At 40.5% G+C, this 19354-nt stretch overlaps 1 protein-coding gene across 1 annotated transcript in view; it reads right to left on the bottom strand.

Moving 5' to 3' along the window:
• ANO5 (anoctamin 5) overlaps window positions 1-19354 on the bottom strand; it is a 56473-nt gene that overhangs the window by 4847 nt on the left and 32272 nt on the right. Inside the window, exons 6-18 of the mRNA XM_086472415.1 lie at window positions 17908-17976; window positions 16408-16692; window positions 16113-16226; window positions 13927-14042; window positions 12892-13026; window positions 11628-11733; window positions 11478-11538; window positions 9696-9847; window positions 5879-5953; window positions 4953-5175; window positions 2278-2447; window positions 1057-1154; window positions 661-791 (exon numbers count right to left, since the gene is read on the bottom strand). Of these exons, the coding sequence (XP_086328541.1) occupies window positions 661-791; window positions 1057-1154; window positions 2278-2447; window positions 4953-5175; window positions 5879-5953; window positions 9696-9847; window positions 11478-11538; window positions 11628-11733; window positions 12892-13026; window positions 13927-14042; window positions 16113-16226; window positions 16408-16692; window positions 17908-17976 (1735 nt within the window). The remainder of the gene's footprint in view (window positions 1-660; window positions 792-1056; window positions 1155-2277; window positions 2448-4952; window positions 5176-5878; window positions 5954-9695; window positions 9848-11477; window positions 11539-11627; window positions 11734-12891; window positions 13027-13926; window positions 14043-16112; window positions 16227-16407; window positions 16693-17907; window positions 17977-19354) is intronic.

The following is a 19354-nucleotide window of genomic DNA, read 5'->3' as shown; positions in this document are numbered from 1 at the left end:
AACAATACAAGAGACCACTTCTCAACAAACTGTGTCCTTCTAACAGACAAACACTAATTTTAAGTGTCTTTTAGATTTAGTTTGGCTTCAATTTCTAGTGTTAGTTTCTCAGGTTTTGTAAAGTAATTTCATATGCTGACCTCCTCACATTACCTTTGAAAATTCCTATTCTGTTATCCATGCTCCCTCTGCTGGACTGTATCAAAGCACTAATCAGTGCAAACGTCAAACTAAACCGACTCTCTGATCCAGTTGGTAGATTCCCTATCTGCAGTACCCCTCCCTCCTTACAGGGTATTTGGCGCTCATCCCATGCCTACCATTTCCACTGACATCAGCTGAGAACATGCTTGGGCACAAGTTCAGAACAGACACTGAGACAGCTGGCTGCACCAAGAATAATGTTCCCCATTCAAACGAGGGAAACAAACAGTCTTTGCAGTGTTTCTGTGAAATTCCCTGCAGTCTAAGATGCAGAGGCACCTTTTTTTTTTTTTTTAATTGGCCTGACCTATTTAATTTCCAGCAGTTAATCATCTGCTGTTTACCAGATGAAAATGTTGCCATCGACCCATAACAATTAAGTGAGAAGTTATTTTTTTGGAAGTGTCAGTACAAAGTGTCTTGTCCTCAATTCCAAATGCGTATTTTTAAACTTACCCATTTCTAGATATTCATAGAACAGGCCTAAGGCTCCAAACGTCTGCAGATCATGGTCTTGCTCCCAGCGACTGTATAAATTTTCTGGATTATTTTTGGCTTTACGGCGTCCCCACCAGTTACAAATCCAGCTGTATATGCAGAAGAAAGTTAGCAACGAGAGAAGCAGATCAAGCACCCCTTTCTCTAAGCAAGCTCCTTGTTGCAATACAATTTTACAAACATGGCTTTCACAAAAAGAGGTCAAAAGTCTCTATAAAATAAATGAAGTGTCAGATTTTGTGCTTAATTTACAGAATTCCTCTTAGCTCCTTCATATGGCAATACTTGTTATCACTGCTTCCAAGAGTTTCCTCTGTCTATAACATAGGCAGCTCGGTGTAAGATATGACTTACGGTACAATGGCCTCTTGGATATTTCCCCAGATCTGTTTGCCAGCCATGACTATGGTGAGCTGTGTCGTCAATTCTATCAAACAGCCCGCAGGATCGCACTGGCAGAGACAAACCAGGGGTTAACGGACACGAACAATGGACATTACCCAGACAAACTATATTCTACTATGGTATAAATTAAAGACAGAAGAAAAATTCTTAAAACTTGTTTGAACCGTACTTAATTTTCATGTGGACTGCCAGCTACGATAGCCTCTCAGGAAGGCAGTTATAGAAGGGCTGTCAATGCTCCATGTGCTCGATGGAACACACATCAAAACGTAACGACCATTTAAAGACAGAGCAATTCAGAGATGCTTCAGGCTGACCACTGTGCAGACACCCAAAGAGGGGGAGCAGGATCCGCATGCAGCAGCCACTCCACAGCCCCGGCGAGGTGAACGTATGGAGCTTGGTTAGCTCTCAGCACCAGACCAACCCCGATCTACCAAGCACCCATATTTTCTACTCATATCCCTACACCAGAGGCATTTAAATACCTGCCAGTATCTGGTCTCTGCTGTTTGCCAAGAACACTAGTTTTTAGCCTCAACTCTTTCTTGAGGCCTTCTTAAGAATTTAGCAGCCAGACCAGCCTTAGGAGATACTCCATCAGTAAGTGCACTGCATTACTGCATCGTGTTTTGCATGAAGTTTTTCCTCCAGTATTGACTCCCGGGCAATGCTTCACATGAAATATCACATTTCACCTCCGTAGAGACAGCATAAGCAGCAATGATATGAGGAAAAAAGCAAAAGCTTACAGAGGTGCCTTTTACCAAACAATTTCACTGAAAACATAATACCTCAAAAAGCTAATGAAGATATCCAAAAGTCAGGGACCATTTCCACTTATACTAGCTTTCTCCAACCTAGAGGATCACTTTTAAGACCTATGGCAAGATCCATTGGTATTTCAGGAGAACTGGGGCCAATAAAAGATTTTTGATTTTTTCACCCTTGTGACAGAGCCTCAGATTTTCAGTGCTGGTGCTTCCCTGACTGGCAACAGCAGGAAGAGTCCTTGGAAGCCCCTGCCGTCAGCCTCAGGATGGCCACCTGAGGTCCAGCTCATTCCAGACCAAACCTGCAGCTGGCGATTTATGACAGCCCTGGGTAGGGACGATAAAAGGTTTAACTAGTTTATTGCTATTCAGTCCATCTTAATAAAGAAAGTCCTACCTCTTCATTTCGCCAGCGATTAAACATGTAGGTGTAGGCACCTGGGTAACCAACAAACTTCCCTTTGAAGAAGGCCACGTAGAAGCAGGATGAATAGTAGTTGACAAACTGGAACAAAAACATTTTCATAGTGAGCCTGTTCTCATACTCCATATGAGTTCTGGGAATCTCTGTGAAACCAGAAAACAGCAATTTTATTTTTCTGTATTCACTTTAAAAAGATACAGATTCATAAGTACTCATCATGCACAGTGCCCTTACATCCCAAAGGAAAAAAAGAAAATGAAACAAAACCCCCACACCTCTGAACATTTCAGCAGGAGTTCCTGATCTCAGACATCTTACCCTTAATTTACAATGCAATGATCTGAGTAGGCAGGCAAGTGAAAATCATTCTTGAAACTTTTATAAGCTTCAGTTTCCCCTTCTTTGTACTGTCCACTAGTCCATCCCCAAATCTCACACTATTTTAGGAGATCCAAGATGAATCTCAAACAGTAACTAGCAGGGTCTTCTAAAGTACGAAAATTTCACTGTTGGCAATGCACTTGATAAAGAGTAATTTTTTTTTCTCCTTTGTGGTAGAAAAGTATGTTCCAGTATTGGGTTTTTTTCCAATATACTGTATGTGTATAACATATTGAAATCAGCAGCAACTGGATGGGCCCTGTGCCTCTGAAAGACGAGGCTCATAATGGGGGGAAGAACAGGGAAGGATACAGGCATTTCAGCGGTGCTGAACATCACCACGCCTTTGCTTAAAATTTTGCTGCCTTCGTAACCACATTCTCCATCATGTTTACATTTTTAAAGGCAGCAGGAAGCCCTAAGCACATTATTGGTAAAATGTCCTGTTAAATGATAACATATAACCAATTCAAGCTGGGAAAAAGGAGAAGAAAGTACACCACAAGCATTCAAGTCCCTCTGAATTGGCCAGGACCTGGCAGACCTGTTGAACTCACCTGCTCTATGGTAAATTTATTTTATATAGCCAAGTGAACTAGCGTTTCCAAGCTTGGCGTAAGTTTGCACGACAGAAGAACAAAGGGTATTTGCTGGGAACCTGACAGCAGAGTGTACTGTAGAGGAGGCAGTATGCAGGTGAGGTAGTCTGCCTAGGTTGCAGCTCATGAAAGTATTTTTGTTGTCTGCAAGCTGTTCAAATGTTTGTCAGACACGCAGTGTTCAGAGCACCAGAGGCAGGTTATACCTGCCTGTCTGAAAGCAAAACCTGGCCTAACCTTTTTGAAGAATTCAAGAGTGAAGAGAGTTAAAACAGACACTCCTGACAGCCGCAGCCAACACTTCATACCCTGGACTCAGCCCTGTCTCCCAGCCAGGCTAAGCGCAGCTGCCAGAGGAGGGCAGCAGTCCCCCAAAAATAAACATTTATTTTCTCCTCTGTAACTGATGACCACAGGTAGTGCTGACACTGAAGAAATTAATCCTCCACACCTGCAAGCAGCAAAATAACACTGCCGAGCCTTCCTGCTTATAATTAATGCCCTTCAAGAAAGAAAGATTTAAAAATTATGATTTTCTGTTTGGTTTTGGTTTTGCTAGGGGCAATTTTACTTATTACTTGTTCTGTCTGTCTTCGGTCTAATTTGGCCAAGTGAGATAAGCAATACAGATCTCCAAGATGAGAGATGGTTCATGACAAATCAAAATAAACCCAATGCAACACCCCATTAAGTTTCTGCAAGAAACATCTTTCAATTCTTGGTTCCACTTGTAAGACCTCATAAAAAAAGATCACCCAGCTGGTTTTATGACAGCTGTACAAAATACTTTCAGCCTTCCCCCCCCCCCCCCCGAATATTCTGCAATTATTTCTTTCTATAAAGCACCTGCAGAAACTCGTACATCTAGATCATTAAATGCAAAGAAAAACATATAAGAGGGGCTCTAGAGAAGGATATTTCCAGCAAGCAAGCAACAGCCTAACATCAAATCTGCTACAGAAGTCATAGATGTTTCTGGGCCTGCCTGCTGGCTCGTCCAGCTCTGGAGTGAGCCTGCTGTAGGGAATGCTACCAATGGCTACAGCCACAGTGACACATCTTGGGCCCAACTTCCCAACCTGCTCAGTCTCTGCCTTCAACCTGTATTAACTCCAAATCTGTAAATCCATAGCTAAGGGAAACAGTGCCAAGAGAAAACCCTGGAAAATATACTGCCCTATCCCCCAGCCTCCTACCCCCAAAGTAAGACACAGCATTATTTAGTAAAGATTAGTAAATATTTAGTAATATTATTTTGTATTTGTTACATTTATTCCTGTAAAGATGGCTATGAAAGCTGTGATCTATTTTTAAAAACATCTTCAGGATTTTGAATTGAAATACTGATAAATCAAGACAATTTGCTTTGGTAACTCTTAATATAACATGAAACAATTTTTAATTATGGTCAGAACTACGATTGTCTCTGTAGACTAGTTCTAATATAAGCAAACATTACACTAAGAGAAAGCAGCTTATCATAACCATTCAAATGCAGGGAAAATGTTCAGTATGCCCACGATACAAGGGAGTCACTGCTGCAAGCTACACACCAACATCCTAGTGCTCCCACCGTGGCCGAGTTGAGAACAACTCCACAGAGCACCTCCGGACAGGTTCTACCTTTAGAGATCCCTTGAAAGTTTTGTCTTCAAGTACACGGCTTACCCATATCAGTAATCCAGATGGCTATTCTCTCATACAAGAAATTCAGTATCATGATGATGACAAAATTCAGGCATGAGGCTGTGACTGAAGTTGCCAGCTGAGGAGTCAGTAATCCACTGATGGGCTCTAAAGTTTGAGTGTTCTCCATCAGGCTGGCAAAGGCAGCATACACCGCCAGACGATACACGATGACAGCTATCATGCTAGCTATAATCAGAGACACCTAAAGAAAGGACAGAGATTTGAAATACACTCACAGCTCAGTATAGCTATATGCATGAAACTGTTGAAACAAGATGTAAATCACCATGCTTTATACTTTTTACATGTTATTCTTTATGGGTATGAGCTCAGCAGCACTGAAATGCAAACTACACAGGCAAAATAACTTGTTATATTACATACATTAAACGCAACAAAACCACTTTGTTAACACAAGAGAAACAGACAATCTTAATACCAGTATTAAAAAAATTAGTGCAGAAAGATACACTCATAGAAATGGAGATGGAAGGGACAAGCTAGATTATATCACCACCCTGAAATTCACTCTGCAGATATTTCTACAGAGGAATAGGTAGGTATTTCATTGTAGTAAATAATACCTTTTTTTTTTTTCACCTTTACTACAAATTTTTTCAGTATGGTCTGTTAACAGCACATAAGCCAGAGAAAAAGTTATCCCTATGCTAAAATGTCCAATCAAATTACTAATTAATGACAAATTTCCAAGGTTGGTTTTTGGGTTTTTTTTTTTTTTGTTAAACTGAGTTGAAGTGCATTTTGCATGACAGCAGAAAACCTGCAGGACAATAATGAAAGCATGTGTTAATATCATGATTAAAACCAATTTGTGTTAATGTCAGGATTAGTGATGATCAGCAACTCTGATGTATGTTAAAGTGACGATTCAAAAAGATGCTCACCCAGAACAACACTGTAGTTCCTGAGATGCAGAACCGCACAGCCTGGCTAGTTAAAGGCAAATAAGGCTCCATCTCCTGAAACAGTCAAGCAAGCACAGCACAGTTCACAAATCCGTAATCTTATTCTAACATCAAGCAGCACACAGAGCTCTCATCAGCTGTGTGAAAGTGCCCACATCCGAGGAAAATCATTCAGAACCCCCCTCTCTAGAAGGGCAGCTACACAGGATTTTGAACGTGCTGGGGGGAAAAGATCAGGACATAACAATGCTAAAAGTAAAGACAGTACTTGGAAAGAATGGTTAAACCTTTGCAAAAATCAATCGGTAGCTGAAGGAAAAAGACCACCTCCTTCATTAGACGAACAGGCCAGACCGATTACTGTAACGCTCGGTCAGGTGTTGTAGAGCTCCAAGTCCAAAACTGGACTGAATTTTAAGAAATTCTTCACGTTGAGGTTTCTTAAAATGGTCATTTACTTGGATGTACCATGTTTTTCCACACAGCCAGAGAGCGTTTTCCTCCACTCCTTCAATTTTTATTTTTATTTTTTAATTGAAGAAATGGCTACATCCATTAGTTGCCAATCTCCGCTGCAGCATCAGGCAGTAGGTCTTACCCACATGAGTATCCCCATATAGCACATGAACAATTTTCCATGTTCGTGTAAAGTTCTCTTTTTCGCAACCAATTCTAATTCCTAAAATACCAGATTATATGTATTAAGAAAGGATCATTTAAGAAGTAATGCCAGTGGAAGATTTAGTGAAAAATAACCTGAACTTGACAAATCTCTGGGACAAGGCATTGTAGCATGCTTACGCTCCTCTCGGACAAAGGGGCACTGATTACTACAGGCAAGCATAATATTAAGTATAAGATCAGTAAGTGCATCGAACCGGGAAATGTTTATTTCGACAACTGAAGATACTGAACCTGTAAAATGTTGTTGAAGGGAGTTTATTTTGTGTTGCACAAAAGCCCAGAATGTGCCAAACACACCGGCATAACGCGGTGTAATTACGCTGAATGCAATGGCCACAACCAAGCTGCACGTTTCTCCCTGACACAACCAAGCAGCAGCAGTTCTTCTGGATGGCAATTTCTTCAGTCCATCAGCATGCTCATGCCAACGTGATTTTGTTTGAAGTGTAATATGCTGTTCTCTCAGGAGAGATACACTGCCTGTATCTGCCTAAGTATACTTAAACACAATTATCAATACTGTAGTCTTGAGTCACAACAAGTTGTTTGATGATGGTAATAGTTAAAGGCTCTATTAACAGAACTTACAGCTGAAGACAAGATACAAGCACAGATATCACGTGGCTTTACATAGGCTCGTAACATTTTATACCTATTATGTATTAATAAATAATATATATATATTCTATACTAAGAACAAATCTTAACACATTCTAGGCTATTCAACAAGTTTTCTACTTCAGAACAAAATGTAGGCAATAATGTGCAAAGACAGAGGCCAAGTTTGAATGAAATGCTTCATTATTTATGGAAATTAAGATTCTACTGTAATCAGCAAAACCAGATTTTAGCTATGATCTAGCTAAATTGTTTAGCATCCCAATGAGGTGTTAATTAAAGCCAAGCACAGCTAACCCTTACGGTTTGCTGTAACTGAGTATTGATAAGGATCACTGCTAAACCCTGCTGCACAAAAGCTTCTGAAAATCCAGCAAGGTAATAAATTGATGTGTCATAACGTAAAGGATTAGAGAGTCATTGAAATTTTATGGTAATTGTTCATGCATACTTAGAAAGCACAGAGCAGTGCTGTACCTCACTCTGAGATAAGAAAAATATATCACAGTCCAATTTCCAGTTCCTAAGTAAAGTCCAAATAAACCACCCTACTTAAGAGATCTGCACCAACTTCGGGAGAGAACAATCTCCCTCAGGACAGTTACACAAACACACCTCACCCGTGCCACCTCTGGCTGTGACCTGCTGCAGCTGATTCACCTCCCCAGACTACGGGGTTTGGTTCACGCTGTACATAACCACCACCTACGAGTCAGCCCAACACTTCCCTGTCCTCACAGGATCACCCTCTGCTGCAGCCCGTTACTTCAGAGCACGCAAGGGCTGCGACCTGCCTGTGTGATCTCCCCCTGCTCTTTCCTTCAACTGCAGCACAACCGCTGTGGTTCAGCTGGTTCTGGTCACTGTGCCGCCGTGTAAGAAAGGGGAGGGTTTGAGCCTGAGATTACACAGGGATGCAAACCAGCAAATCCCATGCAACAGGCAGGCACTTGTTTTGAAGTAGCAGAACTAGCTAATGAAAAGTTGATTTACCTGAAACTGTTTTCCTGAGCGTGCAGGTATCAATACCTCAGCAGAGCTCCACTCAACATCACAGTGCAGGGTTATCAAAGATCTCTGCGTAACTTGTACACTGCACAAGTTACAAGTACAAGAACAGCAGCATTAATGCTGTATGCGCAGAAGGGGAAGGAGAGACAGTAAAACTGTCTCTCCTGATAAATAAAATTAGTGTATATATTTCCTAGTAATTAAGTAGACAAGCCCTGCAAGACAGGGCTACTCTTTATATAACAATGATTCTTCCCATGTTCCGGCTAAACTCCTGTTTTATTTCTGAAGACTGTGTTATCCAAGCGTAACTAGTGAAAATGAGGTATTCATATGCAATTTTAGGAAGAGGAAGGATGATTTAAAAATATGTCCAGCTGAGGTGGTAGGTGTTGTATTGGAATGCAACCATCTGATCCCTAAATTTGTCAAGTAACTCCTACCTAAATCAAATGCAAATGAAGACAATTAAGTTGTAGTATTTACATACAGCATTTAGCAGAGTTAAATAGTTATGGTTAACTGTATCTCAATGACATTTCAGACAAAGGGCTTCAGTAACCTTCATCTCTCTAGTGTTCCCGGAAGTGGTTGTGTATCAGAAGCAAAACCACAGCAAGTCCCACTTATGTATCTTTAGGTCAAGACAAGTGCTTCTTCATATGTTGTGTAAGGAGGAGAAAGACTGCTTTTAAAGGTGTGAGGATTTCAGAGACTGCTACTCTGAAACGCAAAGGACACTGTAAAGATGGTGTTAGCCAAGTGAAAGCTATAAACTTTACCTTTGTAGTCCCCATTTAATGTATCAGTTTCCAGTGGAAATTAAAATCAGTAGAGGATAATTAATGAAAGTTATGCACACACTCCAGAGGCAAAACCCCCACATTGTCATTTATTCTGTGTCAAAAGCCTGGATAACAAAAGACATCTGCAGGAAGACAGCCATGGCCCAGGAGATGGGGCATGCCTGCCATGTGCAAGAGGCCGTTGTGCTGACAGCCTTCAGTTGTCACCTTCAGACTGGAGAGCAGGGCAGCCACACCGCAACGGCCCTGGGCCAGGGTAAAGAGACCCCCGGATTTACTGAAGCTTTTGGCAGGTAAAGTGGTTCTCTCTGATATTGGTCAACCAAAGAGCACAAACCTCAGCACTCATCAACTGGATGCCTTCAGCGAGAAAACAATGCATTCCCAAATTCTGCTTTGCTATTCCATGCAATCTGTTGTGTTCGGCGAGGGTGTGGCTGCCATCAGGTTCTACATATTTAAGCCAAACTCGTTGCTGCCATAAGCACTGCTCTGCAGAGATGTAACAGCTGAGGACCTGCCCTGCCCCACTATAAACGCGGCGTTGCCTACACGTGTCACACAAGCCTTTACCTAGCAGTGAGACACAGGCTTATTCCTGAGGCAGAACTCACAGGTCATCGAACTTTCCGCACACAACTGAATTTGCATGCATGTCAACCCAGCTCGCTCACTACCTGAGTTACAGGATTCTTCTTCTTTTGGGTACATTTTGCCTCGTACTCAGGCCTCAGCTGGAGTTGTTGCTGTTCCTCTTCAAAATCAACCAGGTCCCACTCATATTTCAGTCTAGCTTGCCGTCTCTTCCAAAACTCCAGGAAAAGGGTAACTGCAATTTTGAAGTGTTAAACTACAGTTAAGGGAGACGTGAACAAGTTCATGAACCAAGTTAAACTTATTTCTGTACTGGCTTCTATTCTGCAGTCTATTACTTGTCCTCACAGTGTGACCCATCTGTTTTTATTGGCCACCTATTCACAGCCAAGACCACAATATGGATTAGGGAATTTACTAGCTAACTGAATTCCAGAAGTGGATGACCAGGAAGATCCCAAGAGAGGACAGGGGTATTCCCATGGTTATGACAACCATGTTCAATTACAGTTTAACTACTTTTCATATGCAAATAGCAACAGAGTTAAAGGAACATGATAATTCAACTAATTGCTTGTGTGTAAACCTGCAACACATGAACAGCTATTACAAATAAGCAGAACTGTTTTCAAGTAGTATGTTCAAAGATTTCTGTTGCTTTTTTGATCATTATTTGATATAATGGCTTTTTTAAAGACAGTGAATGTCTGATGATTTTCATATGATCGAGAGTGAGGTTGGCTTAAATTTTTAAGACACTAGAGGGAACTGATTTCATATATAAAACAACTATAAAAGATATAATACTATATAACATTTTAAAAGCCCTCTATAAACAACTAAAATGCAAACCCTTAGTAATCTGATTGTTCTTATTTGAACCGGAGAGGCTTTACAGTTTACACAAACACAGGAAAGTTTATCTCCTGCTGGGGCTTCCTGAATGACTAATCCTTGTCACTCAAATGCTAGTGCTTAAAATCAAGAGAGTTTTAGTCAAACAGCCATACAACATCATCTTATTCAAATTCTTTTTTGAGAATTCTCCATGAAAAAAGTTAGTGGCTAGATCTTTCAATAACAACGACACAAAGACATTTTCTATTAGCACACAGAGATCTTTGTGTGTCAATGAAATACCTATATTCAAATATCTATATTCAAAATATATCTATATGATATTTCATACAAACAGTATGAAACAGGAGACAAGGTATTTAAGGAAATAAGAAACAATAATTACACTATTCTGCATCTATAAACCTTCACAGAGCTTAAGAAAACAACATGTATTCAAGACAATATGATCTTAAAGTCTGAGCAAGCATCTCTTGGTGTGAAACCATGCTTATAGATAGTCAGGAAATCCATCTCTTTCTGCATCATCAAAACATACTATAACGTATGAACTTTACTAGAGTAGAAGCCAACTAACTCTCATCCTAAAAGTGCTGCTAACAATGTGGTAGTGACGAACCACCATCCAGTGAAAAGTCACAAAAGCTCTCTGCTCCCTTGCAGGGACACTGATAAGGTGCAGGTTTAGCAGAGAGGACTCTTACAAAGACTGCATAAGGTTGGACCACTCTGTCTTAGGGTTACTAAGGAAAGAAACAAATGTTAGTAGTTAAAAGTGCACGGAACGCTTATGATATCAGAGATACCTGCTGGATTTTGTTTGTGGGGTAGTTGGGTTTTTTTAAGTCTAATTCCTCTGTAACTTCAAATTATTTTTACTCTTTTGTCACTTTTGTGTCTGAGGCAGGCTGTTAAAGCAAAGTCATTATGCCCCTTCTTCCCTCTTCCAGTGTCCCTCAGCCAAGATCTCCTTATCGCTTGACATAAAACTTATCAAATGTACTCACCCCATATGCCCATGAAAATGGCAAAAAAAAGAGTTGCCACGTTGTCAAACAAATGGGAATACTGCGAGAGAACACACAGGAACAGGTCAGTACCAAGCCAGCTTCCAGTACGAACCAAAGTGTCAAGTGGCTGGAGAAGCAGGTACGGACCTCTGAGGACGCACAGGTGGTGTTTAGCCGCCAGTACTCACACTCTCGGTCACAAAGAGGGCACATGATGATCTCTCCTCCAATGGCAGGGTCACAGATTTCTTTGCTGAGGAGAAAAACACAGTACAGTACCTGTTTCCACAGCATCATAACAGCTGCTATATGACATTAACTTTTTTTTAAAAAGACATTAAGAGCTTCACTTGTTCAAAGCCCAACGTCTGCAGCTTCACAGAGACGATGCCAAGTCTTGTCACCTGGTACGGGCTGTCTGATTCTATCAGAAGTCTGTAAGGAGCTGTACTGCACAAGCACTGCTTTCCGGTGAGGCACAATCCATGTTATTCCTCATCAGGTTCGTAATGCATTCAACACACCTTTTCTAAGAGCAGACGTATCCATTCAGCTTGCCATCTACAGTAAAATTTGCTACTTCAATTTAACTGCTACAGTGGGCGAAGATTACAATGCTACAATAGTCCTTCAGTATGCAGGGAAGTCTGAACACGTACAGCAGTATTCCCAGGTGAATTCTGAACCAAGCTAAAATGTAAGCCTCAAAATGACATTAATTCAATAGATGATCATTTTAACCTATTATTCATCTTTTACGGTTAAAACTCAAAATTTTCTGAAAGCCTTCTTATAAAGAACAGTGAGCAATGGAATGTCAACCCGCTTTTCCTCTCCCCACCCACTCCCTCCCACCAAATCCCCGAAAACAGTAAATCTTGGGACCCTTGAAGAAACAAGCCCAACGCTTATTTAGAAAGAAGCAAACTCTGGCTTATGAGATACTGGATCCCTCTTCGATGGGAGCACACTGCTGATCTGTCCTGTCCTCATGCTTTTGGTAGTTAGTACAAATGATGACCTACACAAAAAGATCAATGGACTACTCTGCAAGGCAGATTAAAATAGAAAAGCTTAAGGCAACAATAAACACTTGAAACACACAATTTTCAGAGATGTCAGTGGTACTCTTAGGACTTTGTATTGTAGGTACTCCGATATAAAAACCTATTACCAAATGGCAATAAAATACTGCTTTTCACCTATAAACTGGGTCTTACTAATTAATAGTCACAAGTTCTACATTAGCTGTCCACCACCACTTCGGTCAATAAAGACAGTTGATGTATAAACTTTATCTGCTCTGACAAGCTTTAAAAGCTTGTTACCTGGTTTTTTAGCCAGAACAAAGTTTTCACATTACTTAGCTTTTCCCATTATAAGCCCAGGAGATTTTCAACATTGTACTCACCTGCTCATATTTTCATCCATTGTAAACAAGCCATAAAGAAAACAGATTAAGCCAACAACAGCTGCAAGGAATAACATCTCCGTGTAAAATCCTAGCCAGGCAAAATAGATTCCGATCTTCTCACCATAGTACTTCCTAAATACAAAAAAATGCAATAAATGGGAATACAAAGCAAAGTTTAAAACTGCAATAGAACAAACTGGCCAGAGTCGAAACGAAACATTTGGCAAAACTTTCATTTAATAGAAGAGTAAATGCACTGATGTACACTGGAAAAATGAGCTTTGAACCCAGCTGTGAGAAGTAGCACAAGCTGGATGTGTCAACACAATATATGGCCTCCTTGGACCATTTTTTTCTTCCTAGCAGAAGCTCCACCTTTAAACAAATCATTCTTTCTCTTTCCAACAGGATAACGTAATTGAAGATTTACTTTTTTGATTTTCTATGGAGTTATACAAATGAAACTGGGCACAACGGTGCTGATCATATGGTTAGAATGAACAGGCGATTCACAGAAATGCAACTGGTTCTGTTACAAATTGGGCAACTGTAACCTGTGAATAAAGTAGAAACATTTTTGTTATATCATTATGAGCTGAATCAAAGAGATCTTGGGTAAGATTTGTTTAAATGTGGGTGTAGTACTGAATTAAGAGTCAAGCTTCAAAACTGTTTTTATTAGTGGTTTTTTCAAGTTTCATATTTTCAAATCAATCTTTAAAAATTGTGGCAGATTTTGATTATAAAATGCAAGGTATTCTTTATATGTCTTCCTCCGCAGCTGAATTATCTGTAACACCCCTGACCCCAGGAGCACTGGCTAGATTGAAAGAGGCTTGATTTGAGATAAAGCATTTTTCCAGTTGCTCGTAAAAACCTGTGCTGTGTCCTACAGGGACACTCCTCCTAGTGCCCTACTAAGTATCCGATTCTCATCGGATCTTAAAAATTAGTAAAAATCTCCCATCAGGATCAAGCTACAAATTAGAGTGAAAACCAAGTAAATATAATAAGACACAGGCAGTATTTTACCTGATGAGGTCCAAAGGCTGTTCTTTGTAGAACCGCAAGAAACGGGCCCACTCCATGTACAGCGTGTATCTCTCATTGTCACAGTTTGGATCATTTGCCTTTTTCCAGTACTGGCACTGAGAGCAAATCAGAGCAAAGCCAAAACACCTCACTGACAGACCCAAATACTACATTGAAAGAAACAAACATTAACGATGACGCATCCCTCTTAAGATTGTGCCAATTAAACTAACTCGAAATTCAAACTTAGCACTGCACAGCTTTATTTAAGTAAAATCCTTTTTATATATGTAATGTTTTGAGATAATATACATTTTCGGGAAACATCTACCAATCTTAGACATTACACCAGTGCTGTGTTGGTTCAACACACTCATTTCACTGGTAGATGACTGCGGTGGGTGGTTAGTTCCGTATGTTGGTGGAGCACACGCACCTGCAGAAGTTCAAGCTTCTCTAAAGTAGAAAACCACTGTTTTACTCAACTTCATTAAAAATAACGCAAATTTAAATCCTGTTCTCTGCATTTCAGTCTCGTAAACTGCACGGCCAAAGGCATTTCACTGAGCAATGTAAACTGGGGGATACAAATTCGAGTTGTTTCCTGCCTCCAGCCACACACAGCATACGCTGTGCTGTGGCTTCTCGGGCTGTAAGGCAAGGACATGCAAAAGGAAATTCTGACGCTAATTAATGTCAGTGGTGGTTGTCACTGTCATGTATCTACCTGTCAAATACTAAGAAAACTTTGGAACTTCATCAGTTTCCTAGAAAGATAACAGCACAAAATAGCCGCAGTTCCTGACAGCTCTTGTAATCTTATTTTGTGGTGTAGACTCTGCCTTGAGAAATACTTGACTATGACAAGTATTCAGTTTGTGATCTTGGTTCTCCTTTCTTTTGGAACGTCTCTCAGTCACACAGAAAAGCATCAAAATTCTTTTCTAAATAGAAATCAAGAAATTTAAACAACCTAAGGTTTGCATTTTTAAAGTATTTTAAATGCTTAAATAGTTGTTTGTTAGACAAGGATTGGTGAGTTGGTCTCATGATTTTTGGAATTTTTTAATATGATTTCTTAGCATTTAAGGTTGGTCTTGTACAGTAGAGATTCTTGTACAACTGCTTTTTATTATCTGTGATTGTGGTAGTCCCAACAGTGTAAGCACTTCCCAGCCTGCACTAGTCTTCTACAGCCTAGACTCTGATCTGTTAAACTTTCCCCTCGAAAATCTAAAGAATGTCCGTTCGTCCATTTCTTTTAATTTGCTAAGGGAGGAAAAATATTTAAAAACATTTTTAAAAAAAAATCTATATGAAGTATTAAAAAATACCTTGTGGTACAATTCACAGATATAAATAAGCAATTTAAGTTCACTAAAGCACTGTCACAAATCTGAAATAACTTGTAAAAACAAGGAGAGAATTTAAGATTTAAACAACGAATTAAACACAATGTTCAGAAGGAAAAAAAAAGGAATTTAAAAAAGTATCTGTAAAACATGGTAAACCATCTCTCTCTCGTTTTCTCCAAGGGATTTCAGGGCTAAATCCACATATGTTGTATTAAAAATTGACCCTACAGCAAAACTAAACACCAGTAGTTACCACCCTTACCACACTTTCAGTATTTGCAGCTGCTCACCAGAGCTCACGAGGGGATGGACAAGTGACCATCCCACACTAAACCGCAGGGCTCCTGCATCTCATCTGACTTCACTCCCAACACGGTATGCTCCCAAGAGTATTTATGTAACTACAGGCAGTACGCACTACTGTGTAACGACACTATATGTACGTACACACCCTACACACACACATGCTGCTGAATGCATGCATCTACAGGAGGTGTTCATTCCCTGCTACAATCTTTCTAAGGTACTATCACATAATCTGCATCATAGACATTATAGGAAAATACTCTGGAATAAGTCTCTCGCGAACTATGTGACTGACACATAAGTATATCCCAGAAACTCAACTATAGGAAGAAACATTTCAGCACATAAAAGCCAAATGGTAGGGCTGGCAGATACGTCTCGTGTATTATAGACCAGAATCAATTACCGGGACAAATGGAAGGGTTTGAGCACATTTTCATTTCTGCTGGAAACAGCAAATGTCACAGTAGGTAAAAGTAAAAACATCGGGAAATGCTGAAGGGAGCAGAAAGCTAGAATACTTACATCGTGAAGAGGATATGCAGCTGAATAGGTGCCATTATTGAGCAGCCTCTTAATCCCAAACTTCTTCTTCCCTTCTTCTGTTCCATATGGGCAGCGTGTAAGAATATAATTAACCTGAGATTCAAACACAAGAATTTCAGACCTTTCCTGCTTCAAGGCCATTTAACAGAAACCTACAACGGTTGTGCACTGTGTGTAAGTTATCGCAGTTCATATTCTCCTTCCTTGCAGGAATACTCCAACGCGACTGTGTAAATCCATATATAAATATAAGTAGGCAAATTCACATACGTACTATTCTGTTTCTCATGGACGGTGAGAAGAAAGTGCTCTCGTCATTAATGAGGTACAGCTCCTGCTTGTCCTTGCTGAACGGTGCTGTGAAATAATCCGGTTCAGGGTGCATCACCTTCTCGGGAAGCCTAAGCGGTGCAAGCATACAGTCCAGGGGGTTCTCCACCATTGAGGGAATGTCATTTTCCTTGATGGGAACTTTAATGTTCAGTACTTCTGCGTATGTGATCAGAACCTCCCACGGGGCATGGATCTTCACAAAATAAATCTTGCCATCTTCAGATTCCTGCCCCAGGAAAGTTAAACCAGTCATCAGACTAAACTGTGTTTTATAGCAAGATTTATGATATAGTTGTTATACAAAATTGATTGCCTTTTACATATTTTTGAAAGCTTTTTTTTTTTCCTAAAAAAAAAAAAGGCGGGGGAAATAGGGGGACTTTTTGTATACATATGTGAGGGTTTTTTTTAACTGAAAAGCTGATCCGAGTGCTTGGTTGTTCTTAAGGATAATCTTTGCACTACCAAAAGCTCATAACGGCTTTTCAAACTACACTAATCTTGTACGCTGAGGCCTGAAAACTCTCATGATCTGAGTGTCATCTCCGAGTGCGTGTGAAACACAAGGGCTTGCTACGCAGGGCTGCGCGCTCGGGCAGCCCCCGCACCCTGCGGCCACCGCGCTGGCTGTAACGCTGTTCCCTTTCCTGAAGGGGACAGGTTTGTACAGCAGAGGAGAGCACACAGGACTCCTTGCTAAAAGGAGCTACCAACCAGAGCTAAGATCTTTACAGCCTCGCAGCTGTGATAAGGAATAATCTTATCACAGGCCTCACCTGACAGTGTATGCTCTTCTAGTCCTCCTCTGCTCACGCAGCAGAAAAGGGCAATCAGAAGGGACTTTTAACACATTGCTCAACAAATCCCCATCTATGGATGTTACAGAGTCTGAACTGCACCAAGAGTTATTTTGCCCCACTCTGGGGTCTCTGGCAGTAAAAAGAGTGCTGACTGAGGAAGTCGGCATTCCGTGTTCTCCAGTTATTAAACAAAACACTAACCAAACATCCTCAGTTTGTTATACCAGGGTCCTTCCTCTTAATTACAGCCACCAGTGGGCATACTCTAATCCATTCGCTGACTTCCAAACATGTTACTAGTCGTTAGGTGGGATTAAATCCGGCTGTGAGCACACTTCCCATTTACATGGGTTTAGATGATGTCACAGCTATTTTGGAACTGCTTTCTTTTTGTTATGAAATCAAAAGCTGTCGCTTCCTCCTGAATCAAAAATCACTTTGCTTCCACAATTCTTCTGAACATATCTGGAAAAATAACTCAAATAAACACATTAAGCTTTTTTCATCTAAGTTAGTCACACTCCACTGAAATCTGCTAGAACAATTTATAATATTTCTCAAAGAAACAAAGTAATATAAATTCATCAGTAATTTGCAGGTCTATTCCTTTGGTCTTAATTTTTATTTTTTTATTTTCTTACCTTCTTGTCTTCTGTTTCTAGTTCCAAACCAGCCTTTTGCAGATTGCTCTCAAATTCTTTTCTTCTTTCCTAAAGAGCAATAAACACATTCTATTAACTGATGAAGTCAGCAACTAACCAATCACTTACTGATGACTTAACTGAATTCCGCTCCTCCTAACCGCCCTGATGACCACCCCTCAATGCTACGTGACCTTTGTAAAAGCAAGTAGACCAACAGCCAAAAACCAGGCCAGTCCTGCGTGAAGGCCAGCCTAGTGATGGCAGCGCATGGGGAATGGCATTCGCTGGCAACTGGATAGGGCCGGGCTCAGCAACCGTGCAGTCTTGGTAACAGGGCGGGAAATGTAGTCACGCGTCTCGAGCATTTCTGACTCTTCAGGGGGGCAGTGTGTGTGGTGTGCTGTTGTTCAAGTTTAGCTGTATTTCTAAGAGAACGTTAAAACTAGATAAAAAGGTACATTCTGCAAGCACCTGGCAAACTGATTGCTTATAGTGACATCTATTTACCAGTTTAACTATCATGCCCGATACAGATGTTCAAGTACTGATTACAGAGAATTCAAACATTCTGCTTCACGAACAACAAATCTAGATAAGACTAACAAATCATCGTGTGTAACCTCACATACGCTTAGCTCGCATAAAGTCACTGTGGACTTCACATAGAGATAAGTGAACCTGCCCGTGGCAGTGCACGATGGCTGCATGACTGCTGCGAGTTTGAGACTCTGTATTTTGCCAAGTAATTCCCAGGTGGTGCCTTTGGGTAAGAACATTTTCTTCCCCTCCTTCTCCGGAGAATTTTTGCTCCTACTGGGAGACTGCATTGCTTTCCTTTTAATTACGCAAAATTCGCCGAAGAACTGCCAGAATAACTACAAGTTAAGCTAAATATCGAGCCCTAGCCTCTTCAGAATGTACCAGATCGACTACCAATTTATTTCTAGGTAAAACCTGCAATGCCATGTGATATTTTCTCTATTGAAAGAAACAATTATTATTATGCCTCCATTAAATGACTTTTTTCAAACACTTACAAAACCCCAAGTCACCACAGTTTTCAGCCAGTTGCCTTTTTCTGCGTGTCTGTGAGGAGCAGGCTGCCCTATTTGCATTGCAGTTTGCATAAACTGCTCAGATAAATGAATACAGAATGAAAACCAGCTTTAATGGCCCTCAAATCTACATTAAGATGTATTGATATATCTTCCTGTGTTAGTGGCCTTGCATTTTTAGCCGTCACATCTGATTTTGCCAAGTATTATTAAATTAGACACTGGCCTAGATAAACTTGCAAATATGATAATTCCCGAGTTTAGCACAGGCTGGGGACAAATGCAACTCCGTGCACTATTTTTTAATTAATCTATCTCACAAACGCGCCTACACGCACCTGTATAAACATACCAGAGAACTTGTTTGCTGACCTACTGATCTAATAGAG

The sequence above is a fragment of the Leptosomus discolor genome, chromosome 12 (genome assembly GCF_034619465.1).
Source record: "Leptosomus discolor isolate bLepDis1 chromosome 12, bLepDis1.hap2, whole genome shotgun sequence".
Taxonomy (NCBI): Eukaryota; Metazoa; Chordata; class Aves; order Leptosomiformes; family Leptosomidae; genus Leptosomus; species Leptosomus discolor.
The sequence above is the reverse complement of the archived record's forward strand: the minus strand, read 5'-3'. Positions and strand labels throughout refer to the sequence as shown.